At 37.1% G+C, this 21986-nt stretch overlaps 1 protein-coding gene across 1 annotated transcript in view; it reads left to right on the forward strand.

The window, feature by feature from the left end:
- The window catches only part of LOC124642614 (endothelin-converting enzyme homolog), a 73925-nt gene that overhangs the window by 3075 nt on the left and 48864 nt on the right, over positions 1–21986 (forward strand). The window contains exon 2 of the mRNA XM_047181118.1: positions 13422–13532. Within this exon, the coding sequence (XP_047037074.1) occupies positions 13422–13532 (111 nt within the window). The remainder of the gene's footprint in view (positions 1–13421; positions 13533–21986) is intronic.

Genomic DNA, 21986 nt, shown 5'->3' on the forward strand with positions numbered 1-21986 from the left:
AAAAAGCGACTTCGTTTTATATTATGTACTGATAAGTATCGTGTTTTATTTATATTCATCAAATCTAATAATAATCCAAAATGTACACGCATTTCTAAAAACAAGGGTGGAATTGTTTACTTTCATTCTCGCGATAAACATATTGAACGCAAAGCATACGCCATTGAACCTCACCTTGAATGTAATTCAAAGGGAATCGATAAAACAAACGCTTCGTATAATGATGTAGACGGTCTAGTAAAGAGGGAAGTTACTTTAAATATAATAACGATAGATATTATTTTTAACAGTCGACGTAAAAAGTGTGTGTTATAGCGAACTCTGACTGGTATGTGTGTCTGTCTATATCACCTTAGCTCCTTAACGGAGGAACCGATTTGGATGCCTTTTTTTACTTGAAAGCTGGTAGTATCGTGGATACTCTACTTTATTTCCGGGTGCACGGTAGTAGTTTCCACGGTAGCACGTGGAAACATTAGCAGGAGCTAGTCTAGCAAAATATAAGGTATTGGATAGGTACAGTATGAAACAGAAAAAATACAAATTACACCACAAAATGTGCACGCAGAACAAATTGCAAATCAATTATTCCCATTAGGGAGCAATTTTCGAACAATGTAAAATTATGCAGTCGATTTTCGTATGTGCGTCAACGATTTAATTAATAATTAGGTACAAGTGTTAACAATTTACATTCAGCCGGTGTACAATGCTTGGCTAATTAATTAAAGTCATTGTTTATATTTGTTAGTTCGTTCACCGCGAGTTCTACGGAATCTAACTACGTAATACAATTAGCAGGTAGAATATACGTATCTAATAGTTATAGTAGACTTAAAAATTTCTATTAACAAAGTTATATATAACATAGATTCAAGATAAATAAGTGCAGTGTGGAATCATCTACCCTTCCTTTTCCCAACAGCTTTGGGGTAGGCTTCCAGTCTAGAGAGATGCAACTGAGCATCAGTACACATGGTACGACAGCCTGAACGTCTCAATCCAGTTACCCGATACTCCTTGCTAAGACTGGTTGTCGGACTTTTTTACTTCTAACCCGTAACGACTACCAAAGATGTTCATTCAAAAGCCCAAAAGCTGCGACACCGCGGCCCAATAATTTATCGTGCGTTACGAAACACGTGCACAATATTAAATATAAATCAGGATTAAGTATGTTTCACTACTGCATTTTTACAAATGGCAATTAAAATACTATTTGATTTATAAATAGTTCCGCTAATATTATTCCGCTAATACTATTATTAAAATTGCGTAAAAATCAAAGGGAGGAAAACTTGATTTGGTTTATCGCGTCGGTCCGGTATCGATCAACGTTATCATACCCTAATCTTTATCGGAAAAAAGCTTTCAATGTCAATTGGTTTCACGTGTCATTTGTTTATTTACACACGCGGCAGTAAGTATATATTTTTGTACTATAGAAAGTGAAAATAAAATAATAATAATTGTAAGTATGACAAAAATATGCATTTCTCTTTGCTATTGCACTAATGGCATTTTTATTGTTTAAAAGGCAATTTTCTAAAGAAGCGTGGTGAGTGGTCATGCTTAAACCCCCATATTATATTCACAACTCCTCATAGGTCCAGTTGAAAACTAGCGTCAGACACTAGCTGTCTGGCATAATGCTGAACTGGACCTATTTGGCGTAACCTTTTGTTACTTTTATATTTTTTATTCCTATGTATGTCAATAAATAATTTTTCTTTCTTTTTTTCTTCTTTCACTACATATACAACATGTAACGTAATTAACGCACACCCTCAAACACCCTAATTAGAATATTATGTTATAATCATAATACATATACTGCATTTTTAATTCAACATGTATATGCATTGTTATTTACTAAATTAGTTATACTAATTCTTGGAGAACTTTTTGGTCATACTACTACGCACGCAAATATCGCGCCGCGCGCCGCTCGACTCGACACAACATAACGAAACTACGGAAAAAGTCGACAATACACGAAGTCTTATTACTTTGAGTTATGGTCTATTTGAATTTGTTTTGACTGTACAGGGTTAATATGACAATAATTTCCGTAGTTTTAATTATTTTTGGGATAAAAAATTACCTATATTAAAAATGATATAAATCGATTCAGTAAACGATTCTGAACAAACTAATTTCAGGATGTGCATTAATTAAGTTACATGTTGTATATAAGCTTTGTCTTCTTTGTGAATTGATAAGTGATTCAGATTTTTCAGTTACCTACTAAATAAGCTCACGTCGCATCAAAATTTGATCCCAAATACACTTTACTCAACTTTCTCGTGAATTCCTGAAATAAACTAAAGTTTCTCAAGTTTCGATAAAAATATTATTCAGTCATCGGGAATGCGAAGTCAGTCACTCCTGTAGGTTGTCTTAATGCTCTTAAGATTTCACAATATTTTTCGAGATAGTTCTGAATCACGGCAAATACTTTGGGTAGGTATTGGCTAAAGTAATTTTCGCACGTATCGATGCGATCTTTTTTCCATTTTTTTTTTTTGTTAGATGTGTGACCAACTTGTCATATCAAAAATCTCTGTCACAGTATGTATGCTCTAGCTAGAGAGACACCTACCCCACAGCGGGAGGGGTCATTTGATGATTTTTGCCGACGAAAAAAAAGCTAGGGAGGCACTTAATAACAAGCGTGTAATAAATAATACATAAATAAATTATTTTTATGATATTACCTACCAATATCCTATGGAGATCGTTATAGCATAATTTCAAGGTACGCCATTGATCGTCAGTATGGCTGAAAGTCAAGATGAATCGATATATCGATGGCTATTAATAAACGCCCAGACGATATTCTACATAAGTACAGCAAAAAGTGTTTCTTGTAAACAAAATGTAGAATAAGTTTCTGTTCTTTTTTGGCATTGTCTATTTTGTTTTCTAATTAGATAAATAGGCTTAAGCCTTGGTAGCATCATAGTTAATCAAGATCTTTATTAAATTTTAAAATTAAAGACATAAAAATATATTACTCGTCGCAGATTTATGGAATTTTTACAACGTTGATCATTAATCAGTAAAATCAGAGCAGTACAGAAATAGCATATGAAAAAATAATAATTAACGTGCGCATGTTCGTCCTTTTCGCCGTATTCATAGCATAGATCCTTACATTCAATTCCGTAATTAAATGTAGTCTCCATGCAACATACAAATATTTGTAGATATTCGTCTTTTGCGTGGTAATACACTATCTACTATCTACAGTTGTTTCTAACTTACTCAGTAAATAAAACTTAATAAAACCAACAGTTCTCTAAGCGGCACAATTTCAAAAAGTTAGTCATGGTCTGTGAGCACGGAAATTTTAATTTTGGATTTGTAGTTCAGAACCGCATTGCAGAAGATATTTGTCTTTGACTATTGTTCTAAAAAGTCTGTCATAATCTCTATTGGACTATTTAGACTTCAGGCCATCGGCTGGAAGTCTAAACAGTTGCACCTAACTCACAGATCTCACTCTAACTCTCCTCCCACTAATAAAATTCTTCTCAAAAATGTGTATATTACTTTTTTGCTAAAATCAGGACATATTTAGAAACTAAATCTCGATGGGATATAGAAAACCTGAAGGCACTAGAGCGTATAATCTCAAATGCTCATCTAAAAAGCCTAACTCAGACTTTGATCTCGAAAATACCGAAGTGGATCTTAATAGACGCTTAAGTTTTAAAGGACCCTCGGCTATCGGTTTTCCTACGTCCATAACCAAGAATCGATAGCTTAGAAATTCAATGTCTGCAATTTGCAATCTTTTACTAACTTTAGATTGATTTTTAGATTTTCTTTTGGTACGATCCCAAAGGAAATTAAATTCTTGGGAGTATACCAAGTAAATTATTAGAAGCATAATTTTCAAGAAAGCCTTTTTTCTCAAAGTTAGTCGATTCTCTTATCTCAGCTTGAATTCTTGACAAAGGAAAAATAAGTCGAAGAATAGAGTCATACATTGGTACGGTTGATGTTGATTTACATTCAGCTGTCAGGTTTGTAATACGCTGAAAAAGTATGTATTTGAATCTAAAATGACCCGTGTCTGGGTTTTTTACAATATTCGAATAATTTCGCTGGCGGCGGCTAAAACCTGTGTTGTATATCATTATTTACGTGAACAGACTTCCTATGTGACATTCAAAATACTATATACATATTCCCTTCGTATGGATCATAGAAAATAAATCCTTTTTCTATGATTTCAGAGGCACAGTACCAAAACTATAAGATACCAAACTTTGCTTGACTGAACACCATTAAACGTTCAAGTAAATTCAAACAAACGGCTATTTTTCCGCGCCATTACAAAATTTTCGCAGCTGGCAGCCATAGTTCCAGCGTATCAGATAATTGAATCTTATGTTCTGTGAACTATGTTGTCACCACTTCAATTACTGATCATTTATGGGATTGTTCCGTTGCCAAGTTCGAGGTCGACATTTTATGGGTTTCAGATTGTGTGGAGCAAAATCATCGGTTTGGAATGGGAACTAATGAAAGAATGTTACATGGTCGACGGACGCTGGTTTCAATACATTGACTTTATATAAATTTCTTAGAAATGTGAATGAGTATGTGCAGCATCTACAAAGTTAAAAAATATCCCACGCTATGCTCACCAATACGCCTACCCAGCGCGGTGAGCAAATCCTTTCCTTGTGGGAGGCCTTTATCCAGCAGTGGACGTTTTCAGGTAGTGCTAACGCATATCGACATAAATTCTTAGATTTCACGTATTTCCGTTAACATACGTTAACATACAACAGCAGCATGGGTCATAAAGTCTTAGCAATAACTGGAAGAATCTGAAGTTCTGTTAGTATCCCAGATTATTATAATTTCTGTCTGTATTATCCTATTGATGGCATTTTTATGGGACCTATATTTCTAGTTATTTACCATCACATTAGTTGCCTAGGAGAAATCTACTTGCTTCTACATATTACTTCGGTTTTATAGCTATGCTTGTTTCTTAATCCAAGGCTTGTGAACATTATGAACATGATAAACCTATTTACAAATGTTCCTACATGACAACATGTGTATTTTTTTCGCTTTTTAATAGTGTTTCATGTGTTTATTTATAGCCTCAGATCAAATAATTTTTACCATTTGTTCGGGAACAGTTGATGTCACCAAGTCTGTTACCCTTAAATAAACCTATTAGAATAGACTAAACTGCTCTGACATCTGATAGGCCACACAAAATCACAGGGAATTCAATTAATGCCTATATTATTGTCACATTTTCTGTCATCAGTAGTCTGTCGTTGCACAGAGGCCTCCACTAAAATATCTCGATGTAACTTACTTCCTACCAGCAAAGCTTATGTTGTGTAGTCATTATCTAAAGTTCTGATAAGCATTTGACTAACCTCTCATAATCAAACATCGATTTGCACTGAATATTATCATTAACAGTATTTTTTGTATCGAACAGATATGGAACTAACTCTCGCCAGGGTGTCCTCCAACTCCTATGAGAACTATTACTACTCCGAGAACCCTTCCATTTTCTTCCTCGAAAGATCGGCTATCTAAAATTGAAGGTTTTTTTAATAGGTCTAGTAGATCCTGAGATTAGTACGTCCAAAGAAACACACTTTTCAGCTTTATAATATTAATATGGTATTGATAAAAATACCAAGCGTTTATACACTGCCCATGTGCTAGATGCGTTTCAATTAATACTATAATCGTAAATCATAGTTGTTATGTCAGCTCATTAATGAACCCATAATTGGCTTTGAATATGCTCATTTAACTTCACAATGAATAATCGGGACCAAATTGGTTACTTGACTACAAAATAGGGTATTTAGGCAATTAATTGGCATTTAATTCTTGTCTAATATTAGTCTTGTAAGTTCATTATTTTACAATTCTTAGTAACAGGACTTAGTTTTGATTTTTGTCCAATACATAAGTGTAAATACTTCTGCTGTAGCTACATCTCTGTCTGTCCCTTTCGGAAAAGTTTCGACGAAAATCTTTTACATCTAAAAGACAGCACCCTTTTCTATTGTGCTATCCTATAATAACATAAGGATCCAAAAGTATTGTATTACCGAACCTTTTTCGGCTGTTACCAATAAGGCAATCCCTGGAGTCTTGTTCGTTGTCCAATGCCATATATATCCATTCTGTAGTTTCGCGACAATTGCTTCTGACTGTAGCCTTGGTTTCATTTTCGGGAATACAAAATTGTAACTCCATTATGATTTCCAATTTAATAACAAGACTCGTAATTGCTTTCCAAGAGCCAATATTCTTCTTAATGAGAAAGTAACACGGCCTTCCAAAACTTTAGCACTGGCAGAAGAATTGCCGAGCAATTCAAAAATGTTAACGACTGCTAATATAAGTTACTGCGTGTCTAGACTTTTAACCAGCCGGAGACGCAATTATTTTGCCATAGATATATTTTCTTCCAAAGGTACGACACCTCCCTTACTCCTAGTACATCCATTTTCATAAATAACCTATCACTAAGGGCCTTACTGCAAACACTTAAACATCTATTGAACACTTGTCAAAGAAAAGTGTGGCTGCAAAACGGACCTTATTTCAACGTCTTAATCGGTATTTTTTTAGACAAGTGTTCAACAGACGTTTAAAAGATTATGTGGTACGCCGGTTAATGTTAAGGTTTTGGCAGGCTTTTTTTGCATAGAGATTTATGACCGCTCCAGTTGGTTTTATATTCTACGTGTCTAGACACAGTAATGTATGCCTATCAGGCTAAATAACAATTTCAATTTTAAACCAGCGGGGTAAAATCCCTGAAACAGTGTTTTAGACACATAACATTTTTGACAGACAAGAGAGTCTGTCATGAATATAAATCAGGCCTGTTTGTTTAAGGGCTGATTTTTCAATCACCAGATAACTTTTATCTGACGAATAAGTTTGAAGTTTTGACAGCTTTTGTATAGAAGATATGTCAAACCGCCATATTTATTCCTCAGATAGAGGTTAACTGATGATTGAACAATCAGCCCTAAATCGGGTCATTTTTCTTTAAATCGTAGGCACAGCCATCGTTAATTTGCAAGCAAACTACGCTATTGAGACGCCACGTTTTATCATTAAAATCTTTTTAAAGAAATATTCCTGTTTCCAGTAGTCCTTTTTGTTCCCGTAATCTTCTTAGGGTCAATCCCCACTGAAAGAGCAGCGGCCGGCAGCGGCCGGCAGCGGCCGTAAATGCAAGTGATTGAGCGCGAGCGCGGCGGGCCGCGCGGCGCCACGGTGGGCCGCGCCGTACGGCCGCTGCCGGCCGCTGCTCTTTCAGTGGGAATTGACCCTTAACCCCGACTTTATCTCAAGGTCAAGGTCAGCCGGGTCTTGTACTTGTATCCAGTGTTTTGTATAATTTTATTGTCAACCCGCTCCCTGAAGGTCGGCGGCTACTGTTATGGAATAATACCTCCATTGTTGGGAATTAAAAAAAATGCTGGATGTTTTTCTGACAGTTTGGGAGAAATGGTAGTATTTATGTGTCCTGATGACGAGGTTTGGTAGAAATTTTGGAATTGCTACATGAGGAATGTATTCGTAGGTTTCATTAAATAATATATAAAGTACCTGGCATTTGTGCTGTTCATTTGTTTTTTCTCTTTCATTTGACTAATCTAAGCTAAGTCAAAATGCATATCTTGGTAATAACACAGTATGTGTATCACATTGCATACATCTTTGAAAACAGGTAAGAATTTAAAATGCAAATATCCACATTTCTAGTATGAAGCCGATGCATCCTTTCTCGATTTATCTCTCAGCATAAGGAAACGTGCCTAAGAAAAGAATTGCAATCTTAGAAACTCTTCAGATAGAATTTCGCTGCAGAAAAATGCACTGGAAGTAGGTCGACGCCAATATCCGTTTTTCTGAGGAAACTGATTCTATCGAGGCATTGTTATCTGACGGATATTAGACAGGAAATGGATAAAAGTTAAATGGATTGAACTTATCAGCTATTGTATCTACTAAGAACTTCAGAGCTGTCTGTCTGCACCCGCTTGAGACTTTACAGTGAATAAATCATAAAATAAATACATATCATGTATATTTTTATGTAACTGATATTGACCAATAAAATATGAACCGAAAAACCGGCCAAGTGCGAGTCGGAATCTCACACGCAGAGTTCCGTACCATTATTTAGAAAGTAAGCAAAAAAACTACGTTTGTTGTATGGGAGCCCCCCAAAATATTTATTGTATTCTAGTTTTCAGTATTTGTTGTTATAGCGGCAACAGAAATACATCATCTGTGAAAATTTCAACTCTCTATCACGGGTCATGAGATACAGCCTGGTGACTGACGGACGGACGGACGGACAGTGGAGCGAAAACAATAATTATAAATTATTTTTTATCTCGCGTAGAGATTCACTCAACAGTTTATTTACAGTCACTTTCAGAGCTGTCAACGATTTAATCATGGTAAGTAAATGTTTGGACAGTCCACAGATAACCAAATATTAATTCGGATGGCCACATTCTGTTTTATCAGAGGAACAATATTTTATATTATCTATTTATATAACAATAGGAACTGTTGAGTTTAAGGTAAACTGTTACGCAAATTTTTGCGCGAGATAAAAACTAATTTATAAAATACTGTACATTGACTTCAAATCTTCGTGATTTTCACAAACTTGTTAAGAAAAATGTAGTTAAAATCCCAAAATCGTATTTATTGGTGACTAGCTGTTCTGACTAACTGATTCCCTCACCCAGAGAAAAGTATATAATAGCCATATATATAATAATAGCCATACATATATAATAATATAGCCTTTCTCAATAAATGCGCAAACCAGCACTGATTTTTTTGTACAAAAAACACTCTTAAGCTTTTTATCATGACTGATCAGTATGACAGTACATATTAATTTGCAGTCACACTTTGTTAAAACCAGCGTGCAATTTAATTGTATCTGAACCCTGAACAACACCAAATACGTTCCACAACGGTTTTAATAAAAGACCATAACCATGTCTGACTCATTCCTCTTGTCCAGTTTCAAACTCCAGTTCGGAACAATGGCACTTCAAACTAAAACAATAAAAAGCTATATAAAAGCGCAAACAGTCAAACAAGGTCATCTTAAAATGTAGGTTATGTGTTTTACTACAGTTGCTGAGAAGGATTTGTTGAAAACTAGCATTTCTGTGCTGGTACCCTTAATCACTTTGATGAAAGCTTGTGAGCCAACTTACATACCAAACACTACCTACAAACGTTTGAGAAATAAGCAATAAATTCAGATTCTTTTGAATGATGCCATTTCTTATTGTTTTTTACAATGTGTAGGTACGTCTATAGTTACCGTGTGTCTACAGTATACTAATAATATAATAAATGAGCCCCGCAGGGCATCTGAGGCGGATGACGGGGAGTAGCGACCCCGCGGGGCTATATATCCGAGTGCTCCAGGGAGAGTATACTGTCCCCCATCTCCGGCCTGCCGGAGTGAAGCATGACGGGGGATAGGTCTCCCGCCTCTTGGCTTGCCTTCATCGGCCAGTCAGAGTGGAGTCGCTAGAGCAGGGTTAGCAGCCCACTCGGAGGGTAGGTGCCTCGTGGTAAGTGGCGAGTGGGCCGGTGATGCTGGACCCACAGGGAGCGCGTGATCTGCGTTTAAAGTCCGCCGAGGTATCCTCACCCTTCAGCCGCTCATGTACCTGTTGCCCCCTTGTTGCGGTTTAGCGACTGATTCCCGGGGGCCCAGTAAGTGAGGTGGCGAGTCTCCACCTGCCATTTTTACATGTATTTAATACATTGTCATCGGCAGGTGCCATAGTTCCCGTAGTTTCCCCATTCCTAGTCCATTAGCATCCCATCACAATAGCCCAAGTAGTATTCATCCACAGTTAGCAATAGTATAGCATAGAACCGGGGATTGTCCTTGGGTACATTTCTATAGTGTATACATATATATGATAATCGTCGGTTTTACGTCACCATCTCATTAAAGTTGTCTCAAAAGGGCTTCAGCGTGTTGGCTTCGGCCCCACGTTCGCCTCCCAAAAATCCGGGACTCCATAGTCCCGAGGTCTGGTAGAGACATACAATTTTAATAAATGAGAAACAATATTTTTTTATTGTATCTTTGTATGTACAGGCTTACAGTACGCAAGGGCTCCAAAACTTCTGAATCGATTTAAAAAAAATCTTAAGCTAGACTGTACCCGTGTAACACAGGCTATATTTTATCAGTGTACGGCCAGAAGTTCTTTCGGGAAGCGGGTGAAACCGCTAGTCTAAAATATAAAAAGGCTTATGTACACATTCAATTAAAAATTTAACTAAAGATTAAAAGAAGAAAGACAGGTGAACTCATAGAATAGTACTAGCCAGAATTTAACCATCTCTATCTATTCTTAGAAATTATGTTGTTTTCGCTACTCTGTAATGAGATAGCTATTTGGCGAATAGGCGATTAAAGTTATATTTTGGTACATTTTATTACTGCTATGCGCATCATGATAATAAATTCTAAGTCTGGTATCATCTACATTGTTATTTGAAGCATCAACAACATAGTGCGTTATTCGTTTGTCTATCTCTCTGACTGTAATCAAAACCTTAGACTTATCACGCATTTGGGAATTAAATATATTTTGACACACACTCATACACGCCACTGCCATGGAGTAGCAAAAATATCTAATCTGCATGCACGCCATACATCAAGATTTCTCAGGAAATTCTCTAAGGCAAAAATCTTAGGCTCCTTTTCATCTTAGTGGGGGAAATAGTTGCCACAGAACGCGGGTAGAAACCAGAGGAACAGCTAATATAACTAAACAACGAGTCAATTCATACCATACTTTGTTTACTATACATCGTTCTAGTTTAGAACTCACGCATATGTTTACGTTAAATTCAAACTGGGGGCTTTTCATCGAATCAATCGTGAATGAAATTTCCGTGTGATGTTAAAATGAGAACATATGGTTTGTTTAACTCTGAGGCTAATATCGCGAGGGTTTTCCCATGTGCTAAGCTCATTGGATGGGGAATTCTGAATCAATTAGTGAAATCATAATCACATTTGTACCTACCTAACCTATCATTACAAAGCTGAAGAGTTTATTTGCTTGAACGTGCTGATTTCTCTGCTGCGGTGATTTGAAAAAAAAATTGCTCAGTTGTTGAGAAAAGCTTTATCTATGTGCGCGGAGTAGTTAACACAGTTCTCAATCTAACGTTCAGTTGTAAATTAAGTACCTATTTTGTTATTTGGAACGCTGTTAAATTTTATTTTAAATCAATATGTAATTGATTCTCATTAATGTTTAAAGCTAAAGCTGCTACTTAAAACCACCTACGACTAATTACAAAGGAATATTTCAAAGGCAAAAGAGTATAGCAGAAACTACCTTTTACATAAAACATTAACCGTAGCTGTTCCGAATACTAATGGCTACACGGCAATATCTTATACAAAGCTATCCCTTGGAAATAGGTCAGTAAAATACTGCGTAGAAAATTTTCAACGCTCCAGAATCATTTTTTAGTCATGAGGAGACGAATGGGTTACCCAAATGACGCCGTCCATTAAATTTTAAAAACGATCATGGAAACTTCTAACTTCATCAAAATTCAGACTGATTCAAGGAAACTCCTTACTTCCGTACTGATATTTTCAATGCGAAGGTAACTTTGTCTGTCGGTGCACTTTCTCGCCCAAAATACTGAACGGAATTAAATGAAATTTGGTATACTGATAGTGGATAGAGCACGCTTGCGAAAGGACAAAGGCTGTTTTTATGTATTTATACCATATTTTTTCTTTTTGTGTGTATGTGTGCCGATACAAACTCGTGACGACGGTGTACTCAGCGTTAATATATTCCACATTTTTATAGCCCTTTTATAGGTTATCATACCATTAATTGGTAATTGAGAATTTCCGTTGAAAACTCGAGTAAACAAGCTCATCCGTTGTGCCTACTAATAAACATTTATCGTACCATCATTTTTGTTCCCAATTTAACTTTTGTTATTTTTGAAATGAACACCATAGGTCAGGGTACTCTCGCCAATTTACGCTACTATTCTGTCTAGACAGTTTTTTGCGTCGATAGATAGAAGCGCTTTCACACTAGCGGATTTTCCACTCCGTCTTTCCGCGCGGCAACGCCCGGTGCGTATGGGTTATGTCGCGCGTATGTATAAGTGACAAAAACCGATACAAACGACGACACTTGTAACGTTATCCTGAAAATTCATGAGTTTTTTTTGGTGCGAAATGTGCTTCGCGAAAATCCACTGGTATGAAAACGTTCTTATACCCTCGTCTGCAAGTCATGTCCCAAGAGTTCCCAACGTTTGGTTAATGGAATGTCTCAGGATACGCAATCTCTGCCACATTGTGATGCAAGACACCGAGAAATCACTTTGTGGGATTTAATTAATAAAAGCAACATAGCTTCAGCAGTTCTTCCTCTCTGGTAAATATATCTTGGTCGCCTCTTGAACATAGCAATGAAGATGAAGTGTCCTACGTGATAAAACTTGTAATTGCAAGCGCCAACGTTCTCCAAATTGGAATTTATCACAGCTATGATGAAGACATAGTTATGGGAGTATTTGTCAGATTTATTTCATACAGGCCTTTCTGCTGTGAATAAATTTTGTGATCTATGTCCATATGTCCGTTGCTTGAATCTCAGGACCGATTTCCAAGTCCGATTTAAAAAATTCTTTCAGTGTTAGCTCATCGATCCAGGAAGCCTATAGGCGGTTTTTAGCGGATCCTTGAAGTATGTTGTTCCCAAGGGAAGCGATTCAGACCGCTAGAATCCTTTTATAAAGCCCTTCACTTACTTGAAAACATTTTTGTAGCATCTGGCATGTCTAGACGAGTCCCGATTTCTTTCCCACAACTTGTTTTGCTTCTTAAAATGTTTCGGAATCGAATATGAAAACAACATTTTAGCTTGAGTGGAGTTGTGTAAGATTTTCATAATTTATGTGTTTCGCTTAAAGTTTTGCCATAAAATATGTGTTCAGAATTGCTGAGAGATGTAAAAAATAAGGATATCGTTGAAACTTTTGAAGAACATTTGTTTTAGCTAAATAATGGTTATTTAGATACGAAAATTGATTTGTGACTTAACGTGGATAATCTCTGAAACTACTATGGCTAATAGTTTATGCTGAAAGATGTATAGGTATCTTTTTTAATAAATGATCTCAACGATTGAGTGTTTGCAATTATTGTACGAGTTTGGTTTTCCCCATTAAAAACATTTAGGAAGGACAGGTGCAGAAGTTGTAATATAATTTTTGATTTTAATTTACAGCCTGATCCCAGCTTAATTTATTTTGACTTCCCTGCTTACACAATGATGTTTTGCTTACAGATGGCGCGCTATAAGAAGACGGGTTTCATGGATGATGACGCTGGCAGCGTCAGCTCTATACAGCTGAATGAGGGAGTCAGGTCTGGTGGTACTCATATACGGTATCATATGGTAAGTTACTTGATAGTCTATACCATATAATAAATCTGTAAAAAAACTGTGTCTGTACATTGAATATATTAAAAAAATAATAATTGGGTGGGGTTTAGAAACAGTAATGGAGCACAAATCCAAAAAAAAAATTCTGTCTGTATGTCTGTATGTCTGTATGTCTGTTTGTTTGTACACGCTAATCTTCGGAACTACTGGACGGATTTCAATGATTTTTTCTTTGTTGTATCAGTATTAAGCCTGGTCAACATATAGGCTATAATGTATCTTCGAAACTTGAAGACCTGATGCAGAACACCAACAGACCAACAAAATTATAAGAGATACAAAAATGATGCCATGGCAAAAATTGTTTCATGTGATGAGCATTTTCAGCTGAGATAATAAATTTTAAGATCTGGAACACCTGATGTGGAACCCCAAGAGCCCAGCTTCTCTGTACCATATACAGGTATGACGTTTTAGCAAAAGTTGTTCAATTTGATAAGCACTTTCTATTGACTTATACAAATTGAAGATCTAAATCACCTGATGTGGAACTCCAGGGGCCTAGCCAGACTATTGCATATAGAGGTATGACGTTTTAGCAAAAGTTATTCAATCTGATAAGCACTCTCTAAAACACCTGATGTGGAACTCCAGGAGCCCAGCTAGACTATAGCATATGAAGACATGACGTTTTAGCAAAAGTGGTTCAATCTGATAAGCAGTCTCTATTGACGTATAAACATCGAAGATCTGGAACACCTGATGTGGAACTTCAAGAGCAATACTGCACTTGAAATGTATAGAAATGAATGTTATGAAATAGGTATGGTGAATCAAAAAAAGTAATTAGTCCGTCTTTTAGATAACCCTAAAATAATGGACACGTATTTTTCTTTTCTCTCTCTCACAAACAAATAATAACGAAGATGCAACAACGCTTGAATTTTGTGTTAAGTCACTGCTTAGTACAAATTTTACATATCTAGACGTGGTGTCACGAGCCCCCACTCTCCGACTTTGTTGCGTTATATCTCATTATTATTTTGTATGTCTCTTCCATACCTCGGGACTACAGAGTTCCGAATTTTTGGGAGGCAAACGTGGGGCCGAAGCCAACACGCTGAAGCCCTTTTGAGACAACTTTAATTAAATGGTGACACAAAACCGACGATTATCCCTTTATACACTATAGAAATGAACCCAAGGACAATCCCCGGTGGACGTCGTTAAAAAAAAGACAATCCCCGGTTCTGTGCTAAACTATTGCTAACTATGGAGGAAACTACTTGGGCTATTGTGATGGGATGTTAGTGGATGACAATGTATTAGGTACATGTAAAAATGGCAGGTGGAGACTCGCCACCTCACTTACTGGGCCCCCGGGAACCAGTCACTGAATAGCAACAAGAGGGCACAGGGACATGAGCGGCTGAAGGGTGAGGATACCTCGGCGGACTTTAAACGCAGATTACGCGCTCCCTGTGCTTACCATGAGGCACCCACCCTCCGAGCAGGGCTACTAATAGTGCTCTAGCGACTCCACTCTGGACGGCCAAGCCAAGCCAGAGGCGTGAGACCTACCCCCGTCATGGTTCACTCCGACCGGCCGGAGATGGGGGCAGTATACTCTCCCTGGAGAACTCAGTATATATAGCCCCGCGGGGTCGCTACTCCCCGTCATCAGCCTCAGATGTCCTGCGGTGCCTATATCTCATTATTATTGTCGTTATTATCTCAAGAGCCTTTGTCCCAATTATGTTAGGGTCGACTTCCAGTCACTATGCAACTGAGTACCAGTGTTTTACAAGGAGCGACTGCCTATCTGACCTCCACAACCCGGTTACCCGCTCAACCCAACACCCCTTGGTAAGACTTACTGGCTTCTGACTATCCATAACGACTGCCAACTACAGTTTAACATCCCCTCCAAATAACGGTCATTGGTATCCAAAATATACGTAGAAAGTACGAATACGAACTTAGAAAAGTTGCATTGGCAGGCACTTGCCAGACCTGGAATCAAAGACGCACGCTCATATTTGAGAGATTGGTTATCTACCCACTAAGTCACCACGACTTTGTCATCTATTTAATGTTTTTTTACGTAATAATACGTGTAATATTTTTGCCACACACAACTTAAATGCGGACTAATTAGAATCACTACTTTTATCCCTATGGTCACGTCTATTGCGGTTCAGTTCTCAGCGTTTTGTTTAGTCTGCTGTGCTTTTGGCGTTAAAGTACAAAAATTAAATATATGGAACGTTTCTAATGGTTATGCGTATTCCGTTGTTTTCAAGGTAACGGGCCCTTAAAATTCAATATCAGACAATTCAGATCTTTGATTTTGCTGACCCCGTAGTCGCTGGCATAAGGGACAGGATCCGCGTACGAAGTCGCGGGCAGAAGCTAGTACTAAATAACTGCTCATTTATTGCCTAGCCTTGACGTAAACATGCTTGGGTAAGCTCCCTATCCAACCAGATGCTGAGTACTAGGTTTTTTAAATGGAGCGACTGCCTATCTGACCTCCTCAACCCATGGTTACTGACATTGTGAGACTGATTGTGTCTTCTCACTATTTGTGATGACTGCCAAAGATGTTCAAAAGTAGACCAAGAATTGTGAGGTAGATCCTCACAATTTCTAAGCTGCAATGATTATTTTATAACTTTATATTTTAGTGCCTATTGTCCAGTTAAACCTTTATCAGATAATACAAAGGGTAAGTACGTAAGCACATACTTGTAACGGATTCATGACGTCAAACTTATTGAATCGTTGTTAATACATAATTTTCATAACAGTACCAGGCTAATGTAGAAGTATTTATAGGCCTACCCACACGTTTTACCGATTTATTCGGATTTAAGGTTCAGACATCCTAAATGCCCGGCTAAATTAGGAAAAATGTTTATTAAACGAGTTCGTCTGTCTGACTTTCATAGAGAAACGATTGTATATGGATAATGTCCTATCTTGAGGACATAGGAGATGTACTATCCATACTACCGAAGCGTGAAGGAAAACTGGGATACAGACTGGAAACTTTCAGTGTGGAGAAACTTTTCCCCTTGGAATTATATGAACCTGCAATTAAATCAACTGAATTATTAATTAAACTTATAATATAATGCCTGCGGTATATCAAAACCAATAGAACCTTCAAAACATCAAGAAAAGAGCGTAATATTTTTCAAAAAGGATGGCAACGCACTTACGGCTTTTCTCTTGTCTCAGGTTTCTATGCCGAATCACAGGCTATACGTCTACTCTTTTGCCAGCTATCACATAAAAATAAAATTATTAAAAGTAAACTGTGAATCCTTTCATGCGTGTTTGCGAAACAAACACACACACATATAGCTATTAATTAACTTAATTGGTTCTGTGCAGAGAGTTTCAAGTGGTCTCGATTGATATTGCGTCGCTAAAAGCCATCGATGGACCATGAGGCTAAAAGCTTCATATCATTTGCTATGAGTTTGAGTGCATGGTTGACCCTTGATTTATCTATAAGTAATCTATATTGCACGCTTTTATTGCTTGCACAAGACTAACTAATCTATGAATGAATAAGAGTTCATTTTTTTCACGAAGGACTAGCCTCTCAAGTATAAGTGGTTTCGGTTCCAGGTCAAGCAAGTACCAATATAATTTTCTAAGTAATGCATATGAACTTTCTTAGTGTTTCTTTGACACTAATGACTGAGTAATGACGTTTATTCCTTCTCTGTATGAGAAAAGGCTCAGTAGTGGGGCTGTAAAAAAACTGGTTATAATGATTTAGAGAAGATTATGTTAATTTCAGATTTCCATTGTTCTTAACCATTAACACCCCCTGCCCTTATTTCAAATCTACGTTAGGACGCGACCGTCATGTCTTCACCTTCCTATTCTCTGTCGTCATCTCACAAGTGATTCTTTCCTCACACTCAAATCCAGGAAAAAAAGCTCTCACACAATCCATCCAACGTTTCGTGGTCATCCATCATCATACACAAGACTTTTCTTACTCAATCATGTCCTCTTCTATTGTTACTGTGTGGTTTTGGTAAATAATTATATCATTCACCCCTTTCCTAAGTGCAAAGATGACCTAGTTATGGCAGAGGTGAACTCACCATAATATAATGTCGGGACATATAATGTCGGGACACCTTTTCACACACGGTCGGTTAGCCCCATGGTAAGTTATTTATTAACTTGTGTTATGGGTGCTAACACAACTGATAAACTACATATAGCTACATATATACATATTTATAAATACATATCATAACACCCAGACCACGGCCAACAAGCATGCTCATCACACAAATGTCGACCGAACCGGGAATCGAACCCGGGACCTCAGGTTCGGCGGTCCGGCATGATGACCATTGCGCCATCGAGGTCGTCAAATATAAAACGAGTAACTATGTCAATAAGCTACAACCATAGCTATTCATATTAGCTGGTATCATAGATCTGTACCTAGATAGGTCATAACTAACCTATGTTCTATTATAGGCAAATGTAACAGCCACGATCCATAACCTTCATATGAACGGATGGGTTAAACCTTTATAATGATTTAGTAGAAGAGAACAATGATGGTAATACAAATACATTATGTACTGGGCTTTTATGTGCTACTATAGATTTACTTTGCAATAATAAGTTTTGAGTTACATCACGTACCTAAGTATACTGAAACGATTTTAACAGCTCAATTGACGTTGGAATTAAATGGCTAGGGAGTGAAGCAAAACAAATATGTTTTTTTTAAGCAGATGTCTTGTACGACGATGTTGATGAGAGTGTGTCCTCCAGTGAGAACATCTACTCATTTGTACTTTTCTTGATGCTCTTAATAGTGCAGACAAGATATCTTTTCTCTTTAGTCGCTTTTGATAGGATCGTGTTTTGAGGCCTGCGGCCAGGTCATTAGGATGTACTTCAAGTCTCCTTTGATAAGCTTTGGTTGCCATAAGGATCTCATCCTTTACTGTGGTAATTTGCAGTTGACTGTGGATTTCGCTGTTTTTAACAAACCAGGGCACCTTGCTGCATTAATGCTCAATCCTTCTCCATGTGAGAGGAGGCCTGTGCCCAGCAGTGGGACGATAAAAAGGCTGTAACAGGGCACCTTGCATATGCATCTTAAGATAGCATTTTGCATCCGTTGAATGATACAAACATTGGAAGCACTACAAATACCCCATAATTGTATTCCGTATGTCCAGATTGGTTTTAGAATAGCTTTGTAGATCAAAAGTTTGTTATCGGTTGATAGCTTGCTATTTCTCCCCAACAGCCAAGCGAAGTTTTTAAAGCGTATGTTCAGTTCCTCTCTTTTGGTCTTCAAGTGGTGGTTCCAGGTGAGTCTTCGATCCAGGTGTAGGCCCAAGTATCTCACAGTGTCTTTGTGGGGTAGAATGGAATTGTCAAGCATCACAGGTGGGCAGTCGCCTCTACGTAGGTTGAAAACAAATATGTGAATACGTTTTCTTTTGGCGGCTCCACACTATTGCTGAGAATTCACGTGAAAAGACATGATAATTCGCAGGCTTAAACAGACTTAAATACGCGAGAATCCCCGCGAAACCCATCCATATCTCATTCACATCTATTCACGTTGATTCTCGGCACTAATATGGAGCCGGCATTGGGTTCCAGATAGACACGGCGATGTATTAAAACCCGAGGAAAGACTTATCATTGAAAGAGCCGGTTTTATTCACCTAACAAGCCTTAGTGTCAGAGTGTTCTCAAATCCTGACGGCCTGTGACATAAAATTTTAACAACGACTACTTTTGGGTATCAACCAACTTCCAGACCCGTGCTGATTTGCAAAAGTTTCTTAAATGAAAGCGACTTTTTACCGAATCAGGAATTGATTTCGGTACTTGCAACCACTATGTCTACGCTGTATTGTTATCCATGTGACTGACACAGTTTCTTAACCGAAAGAAAACGCTGGTAAACAACTAACGATCATTTTCTGTCCTTTAAGAAGGAAAACAGAAAGTTTAATTTGCATAATGCATTCAACAGTCTTTCACGTCTTGCCCGACAAGTTACAAAGTGTGGTCTGTCAAGTATAATAATCGTTTTAAAAGCAACTGTAATTTATTTTCACTGAAATATTGCTCTGGTACGTTTAAATAGGCATACCTAGTGGATTCTGTTGAGAATGGCCAAAACATTCGTGCAGCTCAGTAGGAGAGTTTAATTTAAGAGAGGTTGAAGTTTAGGCAGCATGAAATTTCAGTTACAGTTAATCATTTAATTCATTGCTAAGCAAATTAGTTAGTTAGTAAATATTTTTTCCCTTACACGAAGTTCGCCACACTTTTGAACACCAGTCAACGGTCAATAGCCAAAGGAAACCTCATACCTTATTACCCATTTTTCCTCATACCTAATCTTACCTATAAGGTATTGGTAAGTAATTATGGAATAAATATATTCTTCTTTTTCCGAAGAGATAGGCAGGATTAAGTCACAATTTTCTTTACTAGTTAATCATGCATGAGATGACGCGAAAGAGGATATCAGTACAATTATACGTAAACGAACAGAAAACAACAAATATACTTCCATTTAGTGACAATACCAAGCTACTTCCATTTCACAATAATTGAGCTGTTATTTTAATATACAATAGCGTCGGAGTACAAATGAAGCCATTTGTAAAACCGATTATAACGATCAGGGTTGTCAGAATTGACACAGACCGAAATAGGCGTGATGACAGGGTTAAGAATAGTAATTCTAATTAGAGCGTCTTTTAGTAGATTATCAAAAAATATGGATACGTATTTTTTATTTTAGCAAAATATTAAAAATTATTACTAAGTTAAAAGGCATTAAACATCGGGAATGGGGGTTTATTTACGTCAGGTTTATATATTTTTACCTAAAAATGACGTAACTCAAAATTAAAATGTGTTGTATCTTCGTTGCTTTGATGGAAAATTAAAAATCATCATTAATTTAAGAGCCCAGCTCTTGTCGGTGCAGCTCCTTCCATTTACACCTATCTAGCGCCAACTCCTGAACTTCCTTATACGTCACGACGTTCACCTTTTCTTTAATTTGCTTGATGTAGCTATATCTTGGACGACCCCTTCCTCTCTTTCCTTCGACCTTCCCTTCCACGATGTTTTTTTATAAAATCGTCGTAACGTATAAGGTGTCCTATCATTCTTCCTCTCCTATTCTCTATATTTTGCAATAGTTGCCTCTTAGTTCCTACTCTGTTTAGTACTTCCTCGTTAGTAACTCTTTCCGTCCAGCTAATTCTCTCCATCCTCCTCCAGCACCACATCTCAAAAGCCTCCAGTCTGCTAATATCCTGCTTAGTTAGCGTCCAAGTTTCACAACCGTATAACGCAATGCTCCAGATGTATGTCCTTATGAAATTTTTGCGAATTTTTTTGTTTATATTAGATCTAAATAAATATTTTTTGTTGTAAAAGGCTTGTTTGGCCATTGCTATTCGGCATCTGATATCAGCGGAACACCGAGAGTCAGATGTTATGTTGCTTCCCAAGTACTTAAAACTTTGAACTTGTTCTATTTCTGTGTTATTTATTTTGATGGTCTTATAAATTGGTGTTACTTTTGTTGTTATTAAAGTTTTTGTTTTATTGACGTTAATTTTTAATTGAAATTCGGTGAAAACTCTGTCCATGTGGTTAAGTAAAGTTTCAAGTTGCAAGTGATCTTCCGCTACCGCTGCTATATCATCCGCAAACCGTATAAATAGTACCCTTTGTCCATTAAATTTAACTCCTCCAAAAGGTTGTTCTGCTATTTTTGCTATTGCCTGCTCGATGATAATATTAAATAATAGCGGTGATAGGGTACAGCCTTGTCGAACTCCCTGTTTTATTTTGGCTTTAACCTTCTCTTCTCCTATTTCAACAAGAGTTTCCTGATTATTATATATTTCATATATTACTCGTCTGTCTCTAAAATCTATTCCTATATTTTTCAGGGTTATCATAATTTTTCTCCAATTTACTTTGTCAAAGGCTTTTTCTAAATCTATGAATGCTAAATATGTATTAAGTCCCAAATCTAGTCGGCGGTCTATTAACATTCTCAATGCTAATATTGCTTCTCTAGTGCCTCTGTTTTTCCTGAAACCATATTGGTCTGGTCCTATCAATTGGTCTATTTTATTGTAGATTCTATTGTGGATTATTTTTAAAAGTATTTTTGAAGCATGTGTTATAAGGCTAAGGGTTCTGTGTTCTTCACATTTTTGAGTGTTTGCTTTTTTAGGAAGCGTAATCAATTTACTTTGGCAGTAATCGGTAGGTAGTTTTCCAGTTCGGTATATTTGCACAGATATTTCAAATAGTTCAGTTAATGCAAGGTCATTAGAATTCTTTATCAACTCTATGGGAATTTCTTCTACACCGGGGGCTTTATTATTTTGTAGTGAGTTTAATGCTGCATCAAACTCG

The sequence above is a fragment of the Helicoverpa zea genome, chromosome 25 (genome assembly GCF_022581195.2).
Source record: "Helicoverpa zea isolate HzStark_Cry1AcR chromosome 25, ilHelZeax1.1, whole genome shotgun sequence".
Classification (NCBI taxonomy): Eukaryota; Metazoa; Arthropoda; class Insecta; order Lepidoptera; family Noctuidae; genus Helicoverpa; species Helicoverpa zea.